Source organism: Eretmochelys imbricata, chromosome 10 (assembly GCF_965152235.1).
Source record: "Eretmochelys imbricata isolate rEreImb1 chromosome 10, rEreImb1.hap1, whole genome shotgun sequence".
NCBI classification, from domain to species: Eukaryota; Metazoa; Chordata; order Testudines; family Cheloniidae; genus Eretmochelys; species Eretmochelys imbricata.
The window spans coordinates 3,912,437-3,932,464 of record NC_135581.1 but is presented as its reverse complement, the minus strand read 5'-3'; the positions used below and the strand labels follow the sequence as shown (position 1 = coordinate 3,932,464).

The 20,028-nt window shown below is 49.2% G+C and overlaps 2 protein-coding genes across 9 annotated transcripts in view; one reads left to right on the top strand and one right to left on the bottom strand.

Annotated features, from left to right (window-relative positions):
• The window catches only part of TSC2 (TSC complex subunit 2), a 44,049-nt gene extending 38,473 nt beyond the window's left edge, over nucleotides 1–5,576 (top strand). For all 8 annotated transcript variants that reach the window (XM_077829026.1, XM_077829028.1, XM_077829025.1 and 5 more), the window contains 4 exons: nucleotides 1,383–1,461; nucleotides 2,600–2,691; nucleotides 2,948–3,046; nucleotides 3,716–5,576. In XM_077829026.1, the coding sequence (XP_077685152.1) occupies nucleotides 1,383–1,461; nucleotides 2,600–2,691; nucleotides 2,948–3,046; nucleotides 3,716–3,886 (441 nt within the window). In that variant the 3' untranslated portion in view covers nucleotides 3,887–5,576. The remainder of the gene's footprint in view (nucleotides 1–1,382; nucleotides 1,462–2,599; nucleotides 2,692–2,947; nucleotides 3,047–3,715) is intronic.
• A 7,005-nt stretch (nucleotides 5,577–12,581) lies between these two features.
• PKD1 (polycystin 1, transient receptor potential channel interacting) overlaps nucleotides 12,582–20,028 on the bottom strand; it is a 135,175-nt gene continuing 127,728 nt past the window's right edge. The window contains exons 41-46 of the mRNA XM_077828002.1: nucleotides 19,434–19,559; nucleotides 18,827–19,001; nucleotides 16,596–16,883; nucleotides 14,709–14,843; nucleotides 13,925–14,239; nucleotides 12,582–13,223 (exon numbers count right to left, since the gene is read on the bottom strand). Of these exons, the coding sequence (XP_077684128.1) occupies nucleotides 12,582–13,223; nucleotides 13,925–14,239; nucleotides 14,709–14,843; nucleotides 16,596–16,883; nucleotides 18,827–19,001; nucleotides 19,434–19,559 (1,681 nt within the window). The remainder of the gene's footprint in view (nucleotides 13,224–13,924; nucleotides 14,240–14,708; nucleotides 14,844–16,595; nucleotides 16,884–18,826; nucleotides 19,002–19,433; nucleotides 19,560–20,028) is intronic.

The window sequence follows — 20,028 nt, the reverse complement described above, 5'->3', positions numbered from 1 at the left end:
GAATTTACACTTGGGTCTGCTTATAAATAGAACCCTACCAAATTCTCAGTCCATTTTGGTCAATTTCACACAAATTTCAGCTATTTAAATCTGAAATTTCACAGTGTTGTAATTGGAGAGTGGCGGCTGCTGGCCGGGAGCCCAGCTCTGAAGGCAGAGCCGCCGCCAGCAGCAGCACAGAAGTCAGGATGGCTGGGGATGGGATCGCCACCCTGATTTCTGCCCTGCTGCCTGCAGAGCTGGGCCCTCGGTCAGCCACCATCACTCTGCAGCTGCCCAGCTGTGAAGGCAGCAGCGTAGAAGTCAGGGTGGCTTGGTCTGGTGTTGCCATCCTTACTTCTGTGCCTTCAGAGCTGGGCACCTGGCCACTAGCTGCCGCTCTCCTGCCGCCCAGCTCTGAAGGCAGCGCAAAAGGAAGGGTGGCAATACTGTGACACCCCCCCCCCCAAAATAACCTTGTGAACCCCCCCGCAACTCCCTTTTGGGTCAGGACCCCCTATTTGAGAAACACTGGTTTCCGCCATGAAATCTGTATAGTCTAGGGTAAAAGCACACAGAAGACCGATTTCATGGGGGGAGACCAGATTTCACGGTCCGTGACATGTTTTTCATGGCCGTGAATTTGGAGGGGCCCTACTCATTACACATCTGTTGGGCTGATGCAGCTGACTGGAAAGCATCCAAAGATGAACAGGACTTTCCACTTGCATGTCAGCAATGGGTTCTTTGTAAAATTGTTAATCTTTGTGTGTTATCTAAAGCTGTGGCGCCAGTTCAGATATTTCTTTGGTGGGGGGCAAGTTCCAGTCCTGGTCGGTCTCTCCTCCCCGCCCCGCAGGAATCCTGGTTCTCCTTCAGCAGGGAGTTTCCCCTCTCTGTGCCGCCAGGAGTCAAGTTCTTGGCAGACTCCCCTCTGTTCTGCCGTACAGGAACAGACGACCCATGCACCAGGTCACAGCACCACTTCCTGAAATTTGGCTCTGCTGCCCCTCTGTCTGCATGGAGGGGCACCCAGGTCATAGTTTAGTGGCATTGCAACCACACAGCCAAGTGACGCTCCAGACCACTCCACCAATAGCCGTATTGATTTAGTACAGGACCCCAGCTTAAAAGTGGTCGGACCCTGGGCTGCAGTGCTCTGTGGCCTGTGGAACTTTTAGCGAGTGCAAATGCCTGGGATGGGGGGAATGCTTCCCCTCCCCCAGCCTCCTAACTGGCGCCACTGGTCTAAAGACTGTTTGGTTATGAATTGGGACTTTTTACCTTGCTGTATTCAGACTGCATCAGTGGATTGCATCTGTAGATGTCAAATGGTTTCCAGTAAAATATGCCTGTAAGTGTTAGTTATGCTTCTGTGTTACAATATTTTGTTTCCTCCCTAGGGCCAGTTCAACTTTGTGCATGTTATAATCACACCGCTTGACTATGACTGTAACCTGGTGACGTTACAGTGTCGGAAAGGTAGGGTTAGTTCTCGAAGAATGTTTCTACTGGTTCGCACGACAACTTCCTTAACTTCATTGGAATGTTTGTACAAGTCTCCAGGTGGTAAAACTTTAGAATCGTAGAACTGTAGGACTGGAAGAGACCTCAATATAGGTCATCTAATCCAGTCCCCCGCCCTGAGGCAGGACTAAGTATTCTGAGCCAGTCCTCTTCTGTAACAGCATATCCCATATTGCCAGTTTACCTAGCTTAGGTAGACCCTTCCTGAACTGTGATTTGTACTCTCAGTAAAAGCTTTTTGGCTCCCTTTAGAGGAGCCCATTAGGGGAAATTCTCCAAAATTGTGTCACCACCTAGTATTTGGTGATGCATCCAATCAGTAATTCTTCCCCACTGGACCATAAGACTGCTATCTTCTAGTTACGGGGATGCATGGCGTCCCAGCCAGTGAATGGAATGCCTCCATTTTGGCTTATGCTCTGCACACCGGTATAGTGACACCATTTTTTGGCAGGTTGGAGGAAGAAATCCTGGTGGCTCGTCCCCCTTCAACTTCTTTCCCAGCAGTGCAGTGAGTGACCCTTGAGAGCTGGAGCTGAGCAATGCTCTTTTGAACATCAGTTGGAGGGGGTCACAGCTGTTTCAGGGCTTACTCCCTTGTTTAGGGCTGCATGTGGGTCTTTTGCAGCCTTACTAGATCCCACATGGATCCCGAGCACGTATAAACAAGAGGCCAACCATACACCCCACGCCCCTCCCACAATGCACTTCTCTAATGAAACCCCTTCCAGTCTGAGAAACAGCTATGAATATTCTGCCCCGCCTCTGTGTTTTGGGGGAATAATGGATTGTGACTAGGGTTCCTGGGAAAGGCCTTCTGTGTGGAGCAGTCACAGCTTGGAAGGCCCAGAGTATTGCACCCCTGTGCCATGAGCAGTGTTACAGTAGAAGCTATAATGCTTTATGGAGACCTTTCTTTCAAGGCAATTGATTGGAGAGTAAAATGTATTCCCATTTCTCACTGTCTTGACTCTAATACTGGAAATCCTCATGAAGTTGAATGTATCATGTCACAGTACATATAATTACTGGCTAGTTCTGGTTTTTCACCTCTTAAAGTGACCATCTTTGAATCTTTTCCATTTTAACATAGACATGGAAGGGCTGGTGGACACGAGTGTTGCTAAAATTGTCTCGGATAAGAACCTGCCATTTGTAGCCCGCCAGATGGCCCTGCATGCCAACGTGAGTACTATCTGGGCTCTCTTTAAGGACTGTTGCCTCTGCTAGGATCACGCTCTGCCACCCCAGGGAAATTAATGCAACTAGGCCAAGAAATTAAACTCTGAGAGCTCTTTTAGTTGAATAACCAGTCGAGTCAGATTTAGCATCTGAACTTCACAGACTGAGTTAACTTCAGTGACTAATTATGTTGTGTAAACAATGTATTACTCTGGTTGTCATGGGAGCTGTGTTTAAAACTTCTTTTCCCTTGAATTAGATGGCTTCCCAGGTTCACCATAGCAGATCGAATCCTACAGATACTTACCCATCAAAATGGATAGCGAGGCTACGTCATATCAAGAGGCTCAGGCACCGGGTAATTCAAGTCTGTTTTTCCTTCCCTGACACATTGCACATCTGGAATGCTTAGCACAAGCAAGCACAATCATAAATATCTGGAGAAAACAAGAATGAACTGTCAAAGGCCTGTGAATAAGTTAAAGGGATGTCTGCCTTGAATGCTTCAGGCCTTGTCTATGCTACAGGGAAAAGTGCTACGCAATTTGAGTTACGTGAATAACATAACTCAAGTCGACATAGCTTAGATCTACTTACTGCAGGGTCCACACTACGCAATGTCGACGGGAGACGCTCTCCCGTCAACTCCCCTTACTCTTCTCGATCCGATGGAGTACAGGAGTCAAGGGGAGTCTGATCTGCAGTCAATTTAGCGGGTCTTCACTCGATCCACTAAATCAACCGCCAATGCATCGATCGCCCCACATAAGTGTAGACAAGCCCTCAGACTAACCAAACTCTAGTGAGAATGATGTGTGGGGAAATAGGGTTTGAAGCTACAGACAGCTAAAAAGCCCTCCATTTCCATTGGCTACAGTGGGAGTTGAGGACACCAGGTCCTGCAGGGTTGTGCGTGATATGCAGTGTTCAGATCCAAGTGGCAATTGGGAGAGCTATACCTACTAACATGCCGAGGGGGAATTGTGGGGATATCCTGCTGACCTGTTCCTCCGTGATGGTCTTTCAGATCCGAGAGGAAACCCATTACCAGACACCTGGCTTCCCCCTGATGCAAATGCACCCTTCTGCTCTTACTAAACCCCCTCCCCAAGTACCACAGGACCCAGCATCAACCTATGAAACTGGGCAGAGAAAGCGGCTGATCTCCTCAGTGGATGACTTCACAGAATTTGTGTAAATCCCCATGTGATCAGTGTCTGCCCTCTGGCATGCGGCGGTGGGAGGAAGAGGGGAGTGAACACTCTTGACCCTGCACACTAATTCAGCACTGCCACAGGGAGACAACTGGGACTTGGAAACTCAGTGTGGCTATGTTACCTTGGTGTGAACTAGTTACTGGACTGCCATGTGACTCGGATAGACATCATCGTCTTGACTTTGAGTCGCCCACCATCATGAAATAAGAAGGATTTTCTACCCTAGTTGGAGAATCCCAGAGTGCACCAAGCTTATACATTTGGTCTTTATTTAGCTAGAGACATTAAGTGAAGTTTAAAGGTATCCATCTCTGCTAGCAGCTTTCGTACAAAATTTAAGCATTTCCCTAAGCAGGAGCAGGCAAAACAGCAAGTCAGGATACTTGTTCTGCACTCATCACTTGGTGGGACAATGGAGAAGCAAATGGTGTTTTGACCCAACCAAATGAAAGCTTCAGTCACAGTCTCTGGACAGTTGAGATCTCCATTTCCTCTACATGGGTGGAAAAGCTCTATTAGCATTCATGAGAGTTGCATGCACTTTCAGACTAGTTCTTAACACCAGCTCTAATTATAGGAATGTCCACTAGCTTCACAAGTTACCCGTAAAAACTGCAGCTGCTTTTATTTCCAATGAGCTCTCCTTGCTTGAGGACATCTGCATGAGTTTCCCACTCCAGTGAAATTGTTCTCTCATACCTTAACAATATAAGTAGGGAGATGTCTGCAGGTCAGTGGAGGGGGAGAATGGTAATCAAAACTGGTATGGAAATCGCTGACCATGAATAAACTGGCTTGTAATGAAGACTCTGTTAAACCCAGGATTCCAAAGACAATTTGGGCCAGTTTTAGAAATTATGAGCAAAGGATTTAGCTAGAGGCCCAGACTTGCTCCTGGTGCAGTCAGTGGCAAAGCTTCCATTGACTCCAAGGGTGGCAGGATGGTCCCCAAGAATGTGGCCAGGATGCTGGGAAGTAACTTGACCCCTTTGTGCATATTCACATACTCTGCTGAAAGGCAATCTTCAGAGAGGTGAGTGGATCTAAGTAGGTAGCCCAATGTGTGACCAGGGTGCACTTGACTGGTCTTAAACCTGTTCTATAATGTGGCCTTGCCAGAAATCTTCCCTCAAATGCAAAATTTTCTCTTCCCTTTTAAATGACCGGTGGCTCTGGTTGGTGGCAGCATCGCCATATTGGACTTGTCATATGGTGACAGTCCCACCTTTGGAAGCCAGCAGTTTGGATTGTTTGTAAGGGGTCCTTTTAATGCAGGTGTGTGCCAGGCCTTTCAGAAGTAGCATGTCTTGTGGTGAAAGATAACGGGACACTACACTACCATAATGGGAGAAGTTATGTAAGCTGGAACGTACTGTGACTACTTTATTGTGGCTTTTGTCACTTCTCAGTGACTGCTGTCCTCATCAAAATGAGTGATGAGCTCTTAATTTGCTAAACAAGATGCTAAACTCAGTGACTGGATAACAGCAGTTTTTAGTGACTGGGTAACTTCTGAGTAATTTGAATGGAATCCAAGGCAAAGCAATCGAAAGCTGGAATTCTTTGGGAGACTTTTTTTTGGAGGGAAAGGGGACTGTCCAGTAACTCATGTGTACGTCCTATTTTGAGTGTTTATAAATTGTAATTGAAATAAAAGTATTTGTATGGTTACTGATATGGGCAATCTCTCGTGTTGCGTATCGGAATCGCTCCGGATGAATCTGCTCCATCATTTGGCAATAAGGCCATTTCCCACTGACCTGTTTCTTCTCTCTGACCTGTGAAAGGTGTCTGGTACTAGAACCCCACTTGTCCAAAGAACAGGTACAGTATGGGCGGCAGCAGCAGGACAAACTCCCACCCTACCTTGCCAGTTAGCCTCAACCCTGATTGGGAAGGATGGCTAGGCATAAGCATAGATTAGTTCTCATGGCCCATTCAGTCCTTGGCCTCTCAAGACTGTCTTTAACAAGGCCAGTGGTGAAGTGTAGACCCGTGTCTGAGCAGCACTGAACTGAGAACCTATGGACTCCGTTCCCAGAAGCACCACTTTGTAAAGTGTTTGGGTGCTGCTACCTGGGGCAGAAGTAAGATGCTGACTCCCCTCCTGTGAATTTTTCAGATCTTAAAGTACGTAATGGTATGTAACCACCTGCTGCAGCTGCAGGAATGCTGGTGTTTCCCGGTGACATATATGGAGCCTCATGTGACCTATGTTGAGTCCATGCGTCAGATACGTGTTCAGCCACAAGGAAGTGAGTCTCTTTTACGTGGAGCAAATTCTGTATTCATTTTAAAGTAGAACATCTATCAAAGATCTCAAAGCTCCTTAATGAAGTAACATTGATTAATTACCCCGCTATCAATTTGTTATCAATAATCAAAACCAGATATTTTTCAGAGGTTTGAATTTACTCAGTATTTGAAGTTGTCAAGTTGGACTAGCTCTGAAGCTAATAGCTTTCAGACCTTTCTGTTGTACTTGTGGCACAGTACCTCTTAGATGCATCCTTCGGACAGTGGTGTATATGGATTGCTAACAGGCAAAGAGGATGTTGTGGCAGCTTCCAACAAAAGCATAGCAGACATTTACTTAGCAGTCCATGGTTTTTATTTGACATTGTCATTTTGAAGAAACATTTCCCACAGTTACAAAATAGGCTATTTTGTTTGCAAATGTAACATTGACCAGAAGGCAATATTTTGATGCATTGGTCCTGATCATCCATTGCTACAAAAGCATTATATAGATTTCCCACCCCTTAACTAGCTGATAGGGTTCTGTATTAAGCAGCTTGATACTATTGCATCATTGTGAGACTTAAGGCAATAAATAAGAAACCATCTCTTGGTGACTATAAACACAAAATATACATTCAAGAGTATTTATTAGTTAGGGATGCAAGTCAAATGTATTGCTGTTGACAAGGAGTATAATCTCATGACTAATAGTTCTGGCTGCTGCTAAGCTCAGATTTCATATACTTGCTACCTCACCTGTGACACTTCAAGGAACCCCATGTGTGTGTCTAAAGGCTCCATACAAACAAGTGCTCCTATGAGAACTATGATAGCTTCAAAGCTGTATGACTGAAGTGTCTGGCTTTTCTGAAACACCTGTGTGGGCTCTAGAGCTGCTCCACCTACTGGGATCCAAGAAAAGTAGCAGGACAGTTGTCCTAACCCATCTTTGCTCTTCTACAGTTAGAAGAAGCACTGGTAAGACTCATTCACACCACCATACACACGCGCACACAGCTAGCTGGATAAGAAACTCATTCACTTTAAGACCTAACTTAAGAAAAACCTGGCTCTTCACATTGGGAGCATCCTAACTTTAACCTTTACTGCCACCTATGAGCTTACTAAAGGCTGTGCAAACCACTTTGGCTTTCAGTTCGCCATCATCTCTTAACTTGTTAACTTGTCCCTGTGTTAACTGTGTTCAGTCAACTTCCTCTAACACAGCCTATTCAAGGCTTTTGTGGGAGAGGGGAGTCTAAATACACTATCTACTGTAGCCAAACTAAAGCTGACAACAAGCGTCTCATTTTTGCCCTTTAACTCTTAAAGGTTCTATTAGACTTTCAGAGCCCTTGGCAATTAACTGATACATTCAGCCGTAGTACCTAGTCCCTGCAGATACCATTTAGCTCTTGGAAATTCCAGTTGAGAGGCCTCTTACCTCAGATAGATATTAACCATCCTCCAATACTATGTTTTTAATGGCTGTCATCTCTACAGCCTGTCCTAGACGAGACCACGTATTTAGTGGCGCTGTAAAAGTGGAGTCTTTGGCTGGCCAGTTAATTCTGTTACCTGCATAGGGGTCAGATCCCTAATCGGAACAACTAGAGCAATGCTGTCTAGTGTAGTGGGCAATTGTTTTAATCCATGTGGGAAGCTGTTAGCAGTCCTGGTGTCATATGAGCATGGATATTTATAATCAGGGAGGATCATTTTATTGTGTTCTCATCTGGCCTGGCCTCATATGGTGGTCTGCACTCATAAACATTCTTACAACGTGGGAGGGAGACCCTGTGGTAATGATATTTTTTTCCCTGAGCTGCACTCCAAACCATCCATCCTCCACGTCCTATCTTCCCAAATGGAAAAGGGGACGCTAATTAGTTTGCTCAGCTGGCAGAGCAAGCTTGCAGATAGGGGGTGCTAGTGGCCATGGGAATGCTGGGGTGAAACAAACTTGGGAGGGTATCATGTTCACTGCAGCATTGGGTGGGGGGAAGTGTCTGTCTTCATTGTAGACAAGACCTAAGTGTGGGAAAAAGTTCCTAGAGCTGGGATAGGAAGGATATTCAAATAGTGAAATTCCCACTAATATAAAACTAGACCTCACCTTATGTAAGGATCCTAGAGGCACTTGTCTGTCTTGTGCTTGCTTTTCCCTCATCTGGACATAGTGGTGCTAATTCCCTTATTTGTTAACCATCAAAACTCATCTGATTTCTAGAACCGTTTCTCCTCTTGAGGCTAACCTTCCCCAGATCTAGACACTTCTTACATCAGAAGGTGTGCTGAATGTAGAAAATGGAATTTAATCACAAAGAATCCGTTCTGAGATGCCCTATTATCCCGTTACCACTTGTTCTAAAGAAAACTATAGCAGGCATGTTGGAATGTTTGTTCATTTTAAAAGGCAGCAGATACTTGAAAATCCTTCCTTAATACAGTAATACTGTTAGAAGTTTGCCTTTACCTCCAGTCCTTTCACACCACTTAATTCTCAAACCTTTTCTCCAAGAACCTCCAAGACTCCCTTGAAAGAGTCATCAATTAAAGGCAGAAGAGGGACCATTAGACTTAGGCTTACCTGCGTTACACAGGCCAGAGGATTTCATCCAGTTACCTCTGTACTGAGCCCAAAGCATTGGTTCTGTCTCACAGCCTCCCCGTGCCTGCAGTGAGGTGAACAAGTAATACCTATGGTACCGCTAGGGAAAAGGCCTCCTGGAAATTGTGACTTTGCGCAAGGTCACACAGCACATACTGTAGGCCTAGAAGGGCTGAGTCCTGGTTACTGTCAGTTAAATCACACACCCCTTCCCTTCTAATTTGATAGAGGAGCCTGTCTGCTTCATTTTTTTCCCAAGCATGGGGAAAATCAAGTGATTGTCCAGATGGCACTAAGGCACTTCTGTGTTTATATGATACACCTCTCCTCTAATGCTGCTTTGTCTCCAAAGTCGGGCATTGGGAATCTAGCGGAGACTTTGTGGTGAGTACTTAAACGGTGGCCATGCTGCTTGTAAAAAGTAGAGGGAACTGGGGTTGTTAAAAAGCCATGGTTAAATAGTCTGAATGTGCCTCTCCCCCCCCCCCCCCGACTCAAAAAAAGTCCAAGGGCAGATGGATTGCAGTAATAGGAATATTAAACCATTTTTGTCTAGAACATAGAAGGGTTAATTGCTGTAAACTCAATAGCAAAACCTGCCCCTGGCTCTGGGTTCAGTTCTTGTAGCTGAACTATCCTGGAACAGTAGTGGTGGTGATTTTGTTGGCACTGTTTTCCTTACTGACTGTAGTACCTGCAGCTAAGGGATGGGTACCATTAACGTCCACCTGCCGTTTTCCAACTCTTATCCTCCCACTCCAGATGCCACTTCCAAAATTCCAAACACTTAATGTTTGCCCCAACCACAGCTGTTCCATCACCTATGTGAAGAATGCCTGTGGTTCCTGCTTCCATTTCCTTCCATCTGTACTCTACTTACCCCCGGCTTTCTGTTCTTTCATGCCCTTCCTATCACCACCAAGCCACCTTGCCGTTGTAAAGAGAACTTTCTTTGTACATCATGCTAATCCCTCCCCCACGCCCTCTGCAACATCTTGTCTAATTCTGTCCTCCGCGCAACTAGTACAAAAGTACAATAACTTCCATGGATGTAAACCCGATGGCCAAGAAACCCCACGCGTGCTGCTCAAGTCTCCACAGAGAGGGAAGCAGGTGGGGAGTGCAGCACAAGGAAAATCAAGCTGGATACAATCTGGGGATTGTTGGAATACAACGCTGTGTGCAAACCATCTCATGCACACAGCAGGAGAAAGGCATCAGGAGCTGGACAGTGAGAACAAGCAGCAAAAAGGTCAGAAGAACTAACTCCAATGGAAGTGTCTTTGGGGAAACCCTATCTCTAGCCTTTATAAAGTTACTTAGCTAGAAAGGAGCACAGACTTTTCCGCTTAGGGCTCTCTCCTCCTCTGGATTAGATAGTTGCAATGCTTGGAAAGGAGAGCTCTGTTACAAGCCAAGTGTCTTCCAAGAGCGGAAGCAATGGAGGCTAGATGGAGTCTAACAGGAGATGCTGTACCATGAACAATGGCCCCTGCGAACATTGGCCTTTGGTTTCGAAGAGCTCCATAGAACAATGTTACCTTTCAAAAGCACTGAGCAAGCCAGAGTGGGGAACAACGCAGTGCATCGCGAAAGATCCCGCTGTCACTCTCGGCTCCATGGGTTGGGACTGCCGTAGCGCCAGCCCGGCCCACACCTCATCTGGCACAAGAGCACGCACGCCACACGCACTCGGACACCTAATACTTTATATACAATGAACATTCCCAGAAAGAAGCACTTAATACATCCTTTAAATAACTCTGACAACAGTGTTCTGTCTCCGATCTACATGTGTCAAACATGGTACCGATGCTATGAAAATATAGCAAATATATACATTTCAAAACCCCGTATAAATTACTTACAATATACATAACGCGGAATGACAAGGGTGAGGTGAACACGGGCTGGCCAGGGGGTTTCCACGGGCACTAGCTGCCAGGGAGGTTTTGCTATTGGTAGCACCACTTACCATAGTGGGAAATAATTTACATAGGCTGTGGCTGCCCAGAATAGGTGCATTTGATTGATTGTTACCCACACCAATTGTCTAAAAGGGAGTGCTGGACAAGTACCTGCCATGGCATATCAAGCGTAGCACAGCTGTAGCTCGATATACTGTGGATTACAGCGAAGTCGGGAGTGGAAGCAGGTTGGAGTAGGAGCGGATACATCTTCCTGTCCCAGACAGAAGCAAATTAAGAACCATCTGCCCCTGTCTCTCACCACCTGCCTCTGCTGGCAGGTGGCTTATTCCCTGCGTCACCTAGTGCGTTAATTTTTTAACGCATTTGTTGTTCCTCTTTGGAAGCTCCTAAGAGTGCTGGTGAGTAGGTTTGAGTGTCATTGGCTGGCACCCAGCCCCTGAGGCAGGGCTGCTGCTGGGGATGGTTCACTGGGGAAGTGCGTTCACATTACCGTTTGCTCATTTCCGTTTATGATTTTTTTTACACAAAAATACTGCTTTCGTGATATATTATTCCATTCTTGTTAAAAAGGTCGCATGTGTCATTGTTAGCCAAGGAAAGCATTGTTAAAGTGCTCGGCAGTACATACAAAAAAGTAAACCAAAAAAAAAAAAATTACATATGTCAATACATTCCTTCAACTATAAAAACCAAGCAACCAACGCACCATACTTACCCATTCAATCCACTGGCTGGGGGAAGATCAGTAGCTAAAGGGGAGCTGGGCCGGAATGGAGCCAGCATGCCCGCAGCCCCCTCTTTTAAGTGACCAATTAAAAGACCCCCCCCCCCAGGTCTCCAGTACCTTTTTGGTTGAGCTGTCACTAATTGCCATGTCCTAAGACTGGCTGATCATTGGAAGTGGTGGCTTAATGTGGATTTCATGGTCATTCATATTTTTTAAATATTGAATTTCTTTAAATACAAATAATAGTACCAAATGCTGGAGGATAACACTAGCCAATACTGAAAACTAACTGATCTGGGTGCAGATACTGTCACTCTATATTCATGCCAATACAAATATTGAATTAAATATTCCCCTGAAACCTGTCGTTTTCCTCCACAGTGTGACTAGTCTGTGAATCCAAAAGTCTGTTAAACCTTAACTACTCGCAATTTCAGCTCCTCTCTTCCCGTTTTGGCGCAGCCAGCTGAGCACGGGAAATCCGTCTTGAGTTGCTCCTTGCACCATTCACTTTACTTCGCAGCAGTTCTTGATAAAACAACTTAACAATAACAGGCCTCTGCTTTTGGAATCTGTTCATTTTGTTTGAAGCTAGGGTCACTTAAAAAGAGAGACACTTCTTTTTAATATTGCCCTGATTAATGTTGCTTGCCCTCTTGCTGCCAACGCTAAGTATTAGGTGAGACCCCTGCGGCTTCTCTCATCTGGCCTTCTTGGTGAAGCTGAGTCTCTTAGGTTGTCCTGGACTGAAGGGCCAAACAGTCTCCAACGACACCAAAAAGCTGTGAAACCATCGCTAAAGTAAACAGGAAACTGAGGCACCTTGGTAATAGAAGCTGCCAGTATGTACAACACACAGTGGCTGTGTCCATCTTCATTAGGCACTTGGGAGGCTCAAGGCAACACCTGTATTCTTAGCCGCGTGTCCCGAAGCGGCAGTGATGCTGCTAGCATCTAAGCTGGCCAAGAGCCCGGGAGGGCACAGTGGCTCCCCAGTCCTTGGTGTGGCGTGAGTGCGTCAGCTTTCCACGCCGGTTCCCTGCAACTTCCGTTTCTGACTCCGAGTTGCGGTGGAACCTTCCCGGGCCACATTACGAGGCTCTCTCTGCCTTCCCAGGGGAGGCACAGTGAGGTATTTTCCCAGAGACGCTGCACATGGTCTCCAGTTACTTGATGCTGGGGTGGACCTTGTTCTTTGCCCGCAGTGGCTTTTTCTTCCTGACCACTGGCGCCGTGGTGGCATATGTCTTGTGCGGGGAGAGCAGAGAAGAAGCCATGCTGAGGCCCCTACTGGCCCGGACTATCCGGCTGGGCGCACAGCCCGTGCTGCTCTGTAGGGCACCCAGGGCGCTGGTGGGATGGGAGGGCAACAGAGGGTCTCCGGGAGGATGCAGGTCGGCGTCGGAAAAGTTCTCAGGATAAAGTCCCTGTCTCCCCTGATCTGTGCTCCCCAGGTGGTACCGACTCAGCAGGTCCTCAGTCATCTGGATGTACTTCGTCCTGGTCCTCCTGCTCTGCGAGTCCTCCAGCTGCTGCTCCATGCGGTAGACGTCCTCCGTCACCTGGTTCACTCGGTCAAACTGGGCCAGCAGCATCTCGAAGAGGGAGAGGAGCCGCTGGACATCAGCATCCACCTCTGAGCTCTCTCTGGTGCTCAGCACCAGGCTGAGCCCGTCCAGCTGGCTCGAAGAGGTGGAGGCCCTGGAGCTGTCAGAGGCTGCGCTGGGGGTGGGACCCCGGAAGGATTTGTCACTGGAGGACCGGGATGGTAATGGCTCCATCCCTTCGAACCTCACCTTGTGCCGAAACTGGAAGGGAAGCGAGAGCGAAAGAGGGTTAGTACAGAAAACAGGCATTCGTGAACCCTTGCCTGTCGCCCCAGGGTGGGAGCACCGCCTGCAGGCGCCTGCTCCAGGCCAGCAGGCAGGATGGGGGTGAGCTCTTCACGTCAGCCTTGAATGACTGTCTCCAACTGCAGAGTGCTCCCCACTTGGCCTGGCCGGATGGTGGGGTGACCTGAATGAGAAGAAGGGTGGGGGGGTTTATATACCCACCAGCCTGATTAGAAACCAAACTGAACCGTGGGGGTGGCACAACATGGACATGCGGGGGACAATGCTGGGGGCAGTCTCTGCTCCTGCCAGCCAGGACACGAGCATTGCCACCAGTCCTCTACCTGGGACACCAGCTATTACCAGTCCTTCCGCCTCCTGCCAGTGATGGCCCCTGTGACCCATACTGCTGTGAGCAGTGGCCTGTCACCGTTTGCCCCCACCCTGCTGCATAACTGCAATGGGGGAAACAATCAGAGTGTTCGTGTCACTGGCCCCCACGGCCCTGTGACTGCAAAGGCCAGCCGAAACACTGCAAAACCATGCATCCCATGTGGCCCACAAGGGACCGGGGCTCCTGGCTGGCCGTGACCTACCAGCCAGGAGCGCTGGGCCTCCCCCTGGCTAGCACACTGCACAGAGGTGGAGGGTGGAGCCCTATGGGACTGTGCACCTACTTCCTTGACTTTGCTGAAGCCCATCCAGAGCTTCAGCCTGCGGACGAAGAGCTCCACCATCTCATAGTCCTGGGGCTCGAAGGCCGGGCGGTAGAGCTCGAAATTCATCTCCCGGTAGCGGTGGACAAGCACCGCGGCAAACAGCCTCAGCACGATCCACATCTCCAGCACGATGTAGCTGGCGCAGAACAGGTAGTACAGCCCCGAGGGCTCGGGCAGGCAGAGCCGGAGGTTCACACTGCCGCGGACCACAGCCAAGAGGAGCAGGAGGCTGCTGCTGAAGCTGCGGAAGGATTCCGAGCAGGAGGAGAAAAGCTGCGAAGGAAACGCAGGGGTTGCAATGAAAGGCCGTTGTCTCAATGGCCGAGTGGCCATACCCCGCCTTCGAGACTGCCTTTCGGTCCCAGACCTCCGAGCGCCTTGCAAAGGCAGGCAAGCAGCAGCATCCCCAGCTACACCACAGGGGCTTAGGAGGTGGGAGCCCTGCTCCATCTATCAGCTACAACATTGATGGGCTGCCCCTGTGCCCTCTGCCAATGGGGCCTCAAGGAGTCTTGGAGTTCCATCCCCATGGTCACCTCAGCCACTGATGACTCTGCTGCAGGCCAGGAAGGGGCCAACTGCAGTTTGGCCCCCTCAGCTGAGCCTCACTCACCAGAATGCTCTGGCTTGGATCAGAGCTGAGGTCTCTCTAATGAACCCTTCCCTTTGTAGCTAATCAAGTCTCCTCTCCCTCAGCAACGCCCAGCTTAGGGTGAGTCTTGACTGTATAATAAACATTTACCAGGAAGCCAAGCTGGGTATAAGCAAGAATGAGCAGCGCGAAGGCCAGCCCGGCAGCAGCCAGCTCCTTCGTGGACTTCTGCAGGGTTTTGCCGAACACAGACCATTGCCGGACAAAGCGCAGCTGTTGGGCAGCCTGAGACCAAAGAAGAGAAGCCAGGTTTATACCCGCGGGGATCAAGGAATCTGCTGCATGTGTTTCTGGGGTAGCGTTCCACCCTGGGGCACTGTTGCAAAGAAACAGACACTGCCTGCCCGGTGTTCAGGGTCCACTGGCACTGCTGGCATGTGGTTGATGAAGGTCCAAGTACCCTCAGCCCGTTTTCGACCCCCGCTGTTAAAACATCTGCACTGGCTAAAGCAGCCCTCGGATGGGGGGGTTCGAACTCATTTAAATAAACACAGCAAACTTCAGAAGAAGCAGCGTGTGCTGCTCCTGCTGGCCGCCTGGGCAGCCATTGCGCTCTGCCAGTCTGTTGCCACGTTGGTTCCCCCCCCAAACTGTGTACGGGTGAAGTTTTTATCAGTCAAACGGACCTGAGAGCCTAAAGCTGCCTGCATGGCCCTGCGCTTTAGACTAGAGACATGCGACCTGCGCTGTCTCTCCCCTGTGTGACTGCTGGGGGTGTGAACTAAAAGGTATCTAGTTCGTGTTAATGCTTGGTAATGTGTCGCTTAGCCTCGTGCATCCAGGCTCTGGTTAAGGGGTGGGAGGGGAGGACGTTTCAGCATCGAGGGTCCCTTGCAGAGAACGTCCTGCCAGCAGCCCTGCCTGTTTATAATGAGGGAGTTCTAGTTTGAGTGCTACTTCCTCATCTCAACCGTAGCAGCATGGTCTAGGGCAGGGGGAGGCTTCAAAGGATAAAACCAACCCCATGTGTGGCTCTCTGCTGGAGCACAGACCAGTATAATGGCCAGGCTGCTGGTGTGTAGAAACTACTGGCCCGGCATGCTGGCCTGCATTATTGTCGCATTGTGTGGGTGTGCTCCCCCATCTGTCTCACCCCCCACCCCCACTGTCTCTTGTCCGACCCTGTAAGGTCTAAGGGGTAGGGAGTATCTTTGTTCTATTTCTACAGCACCTAGCGCACATTTCTGGAGGTATGCTTAGCGTCACCAGCCCTTTTCTGAACAGCTAGTTTGCAGTTGCACTTAAGCTACATCTCATGACCATTACTATTCATTAAATACAGCTGGGTACCAGGGTGCCACGTACATAAATCTGGTGAAGAGAACATGGTCAAGTTCATCTCCTATACAAACTGGGGATTGAGCACTATGTAATTTAACCCAGGTTTATAGACCAGAATATTATAAGAGTTGGTGTATTGCATTATACTGTCTAAGGGCTCATGGACAGATCTGCTAAAGTGCCCAGTACCAACAAGTGGAATCAGGTTTTGGGAGGGGCTGGGAGCTGAGCTCTTTTGACAATCTGGCCTGCGAAGCAGAGGTCTCCTTTGAGAAGTGAGCGAACCTGACTCCACGTTTGTGTTTCACTGGTTCCATATCAGTTTGGTTGGTTTACACAAATGGGGATCTGATGGTCACCCTTGCATCTTCAAGGCTGGGTTTTGGAAAGCGAGATGGCTGGCGTTCCTCAGCTATACCGCAGTATCTAGAATCATACAACTGGAAGGGACCTCAAGAAGTATCTAAGTATCTAATACTAAGTGTTATCTAGACCATCCCTGACAGGTGTTTGTGTAACCTGTCTGTTCTACTCTTAATAAAGGAGAGACAAGGATCTAATTACTACTCATGCTCTGGATCTAACGCTGCACAGGAAAGGAGACTTGGGACAGGCGTAGGTGACTCAAATGTTGCCCCACCTGCATGATGTGCATTCAAGACCTTGCACTATCTCACAGGAGGCCCACTGCCATACCTTCACAGTCAGCAGGAAGAGAAGGGAGGCAGCCAGGCTGTTGAAGACTGAGTTGAGGAAGGCCACCTGGTAAAAGCTGGTGAAGCCCTTGCGGTTCTTCAGATAGTTTGCCCACTGCTGGTCAGCAATGGTGGCTTGGCTTAAGTGCACCACCACGGTGCAGGTGGTCAGAAGGATGAGCAGCCATTGGCTGTAGCTCCCAAACACGGCGAAGTAGGCCCTGCCTTCCTTCTTGATGAAGAGGGACTCGGAGACCACAAAATAGACCACAAACACCATGAGGAAGACCTGTAATGTAGGGGAGGAGGAAGAGTTCATCCAGAAAGAGGTGTTCAGAGTGGGGCAATGCTGATCACCCAGGGCTGCAATTACAGAACTGCAGTGCTGGCCCCTTGGAGCAGTGGCAGGGCCGTTGTCCCGTGATGGCAGAATGGGGTCCATACTACTGGCCTTTAACTCCCATGATGATGATATGGCTGCAACCCTGCCACCGAAACTTTGGGTCAAACCTGTCCCTGGTGTAACTCTGCTGACTTGCTGGTGATAGGTGAGCACTGGAGAGTGAGGCAAGGCTCTCCCTTTCTCTGGCGCCTGAGGGGCCAAGGGTACTGTCACCAGAGCGCTCCCAGCCGAGAGAGCTAACTTAGGACTCACTTTCGAGCAGCGGTGCGCTAAGTTCTTGTTAGACCCTCATGGCCTGCCCAACCTGGGGTGGATCAAAGCACAAGGCTCCATGACTCTCCCCCAGTCCCCTAGGGCAAACTGCCCGGCTGGAGGCTCCTGGGAGGTTGGGGTTTTGTCTGTCAGAGGGCCTGACCATGCCACAGCCCTAAGGTGCCTCCCATCGGTACATAGGCCTCATCTGTTAGCAATCGCCCATAAGAAGAGAGGATGAAACGTGTTTGGATTCTGCCTGAGGGGGAATTTTTCCCTCTCCCACCCAAAGAACACTCCTCCAAAAGGGACGTATTCAGTGACTGTATCCCTTGTACTAGAAGTGGTGATGGGCGTGCAGGCTTTGGGCCCAGCAATGGGGGCGGGAAACCATCATAGAATATCAGGGTTGGAAGGGACCTCAGGAGGTCATCTAGTCCAACCCCCTGCTCAAAGCAGGACCGATCCTCAATTAAATCATCCCAGCCAGGGCTTTGTCAAGCCTGACCTTAAAAACCTCTAAGGAAGGAGATTCCACCACCTCCCTAGGTAACGCATTCCAGTGTTTCACCACCCTCCTAGTGAAAAAGTTTTTCCTAATATCCAACCTAAATCTCCCCCACTGCAACTTGAGACCATTACTCCTTGTCCTGTCATCAGCTACCACTGAGAATAGTCTAGAGCCATCCTCTTTGGAACCCCCTTTCAGGTAGTTGAAAGCAGCAATCAAATCTCCCCTCATTCTTCTCTTCCGCAGACTAAAGAATCCCAGTTCCCTCAGCCTCTCCTCGTAAGTCATGTGTTCCAGTCCCCTAATCATTTTTGTTGCCCTCCGCTGGACTCTTTCCAATTTTTCCACATCCTTCTTGTAGTGTGGGGCCCAAAACTGGACACAGTACTCCAGATGAGGCCTCACCAATGTCAAATAGAGGGGAACGATCACATCCCTCGATCTGCTGGCAATGCCCCTACTTATACAGCCCAAAATGCCATTGGCCTTCTTGGCAACAAGGGCACACTGTTGACTCATATCCAGCTTCTCGTCCACTGTCACCCCTAGGTCCTTCTCTGCAGAACTGCTGCCTAGCCGCTCAGTCCCTAGTCTGTAGCGGTGCATGGGATTCTTCCGTCCTAAGTGCAGGACTCTGCACTTGTCCTTGTTGGACCTCATCAGATTTCTTTTGGCCCAATCCTCCAAGTCAGCCAGGTGACTCTGAGCCATGGGAGCAGGAGGCAACTATTCTCCTGAGCCAAAAGCACAACCTAAGGGGGTCCCCGACGGCCCTTCCACAGCACAACTGTGAAGCGCGTCTGGGAAACAGGGTCATAGCAGCAAGCAGAGCAGGGCCGAGTAACTCCCTCCGATAGCCAGATCCCACTGATGTCCATCCACTGCGCTAAGGTTGCGACTGCGAGCAGGGCTGCCAAGGAGGGACAATGGTACCAGGACCCTGAGCGCAGGGGCCCCGCAAAAGCCTGTAACTGGGCTGAAATGGGGGCAGGCCTAGCGAATGTGATGGGAGCCCCAAATTTCTCTCCACAGGCCTGACTGAGAGGAGCAAGGTTGCTGAACTGACCATCATGACAAGCTGCAGCGTGACTCCCCCACTGAGACGCAGCAGGGGGAAGGGCCCAACTGCGATGGCGGCCACTGCTCGCCCCGCCATGGGGAACTCCAGGCGCAGGGTGACGGCGGCATGCAGGTCCACGCTGGGGTTGTACTGCGTCAGCTCCACAAAGACCGCTCTGCTCCTGTGGGGACAGAGAAGCGGGCAACAGTGTCCGTCATGTCAGGTTACACCATTTTATAGGGGCGAGAGCTGCCAGAGCAGCTCAGGGTCTGTCTGAGGCAGCACCCGCCCTGCAGCTGGTGCGAGGAAGGCCGGGTGTGCATCTCCGGGTGCACCGTGAGTGGATATGCCGCCCACCAAGGAACCACAGAGGGGAACGCATCCTGCCTGCCTTGGTTGGACACAGCCTGACCGCAAAACCAAGGTGAGGGAAGATAAAGGGGGTCCTCTGGCTGAATAATGCTCCCCTCCCCCCGCTGAAAAAAACACTTCTAGGCTTGGCAGACACCACCTCAACTACCTGCACTGAAAAATTCAGATTAGGATTCGGGACTGTTCCCAGGTTACAGCCAAACTCAGGACTTCCCCCTCTGCTGCCTTGCCAGCTGCTTACAGGTTGTTGATCCAGTTGTTTTGTTGAAGATAGTCCACTTGCGCTCTGCTCTCTTCCAGCGTGGCTCCTAGCTCCTGGATGTAACCTCCGCTGTCATACATGGAGACGTAGCCCCAGTACCAGACTCTGAAAAAGAAGAGGAGCCACTGGTTGCATTTTTGGGGTGGGGATTTGCTGACCGGGCCTCATAACTCACGCAAAGCCAGGAGGAGTTGTATTGTTTTACTTTCCATGCAAACGGAGGATTTGAACTGACGTACGGTAAGCGTCTTATTTAGTGCATCTAGGGCATATGAGAAATTACAAACAAAAACTGTATCAACTTAAATGGCCCAAAACAGGCCCTAGCCCACCCACACCCCCCTCCAAACCCATCTTGAAACACACCTCCCAGAAATGATCCAGAGCCAAACAAATGCTAGAACCAAAGCTAAATGAGCATAGACCCAGTTTTTATACCTGTTTCCTGAACCCCTCTAACCAGCAATAACTGGAAGCTCCTACCAATATGCAAATTTTTCCTTGCTGAGGTTTTAAATTGCTCTGTAACCCACTCCTGCTCTTAAACAGCAGTTTTGAAATATCAGTACCCCAG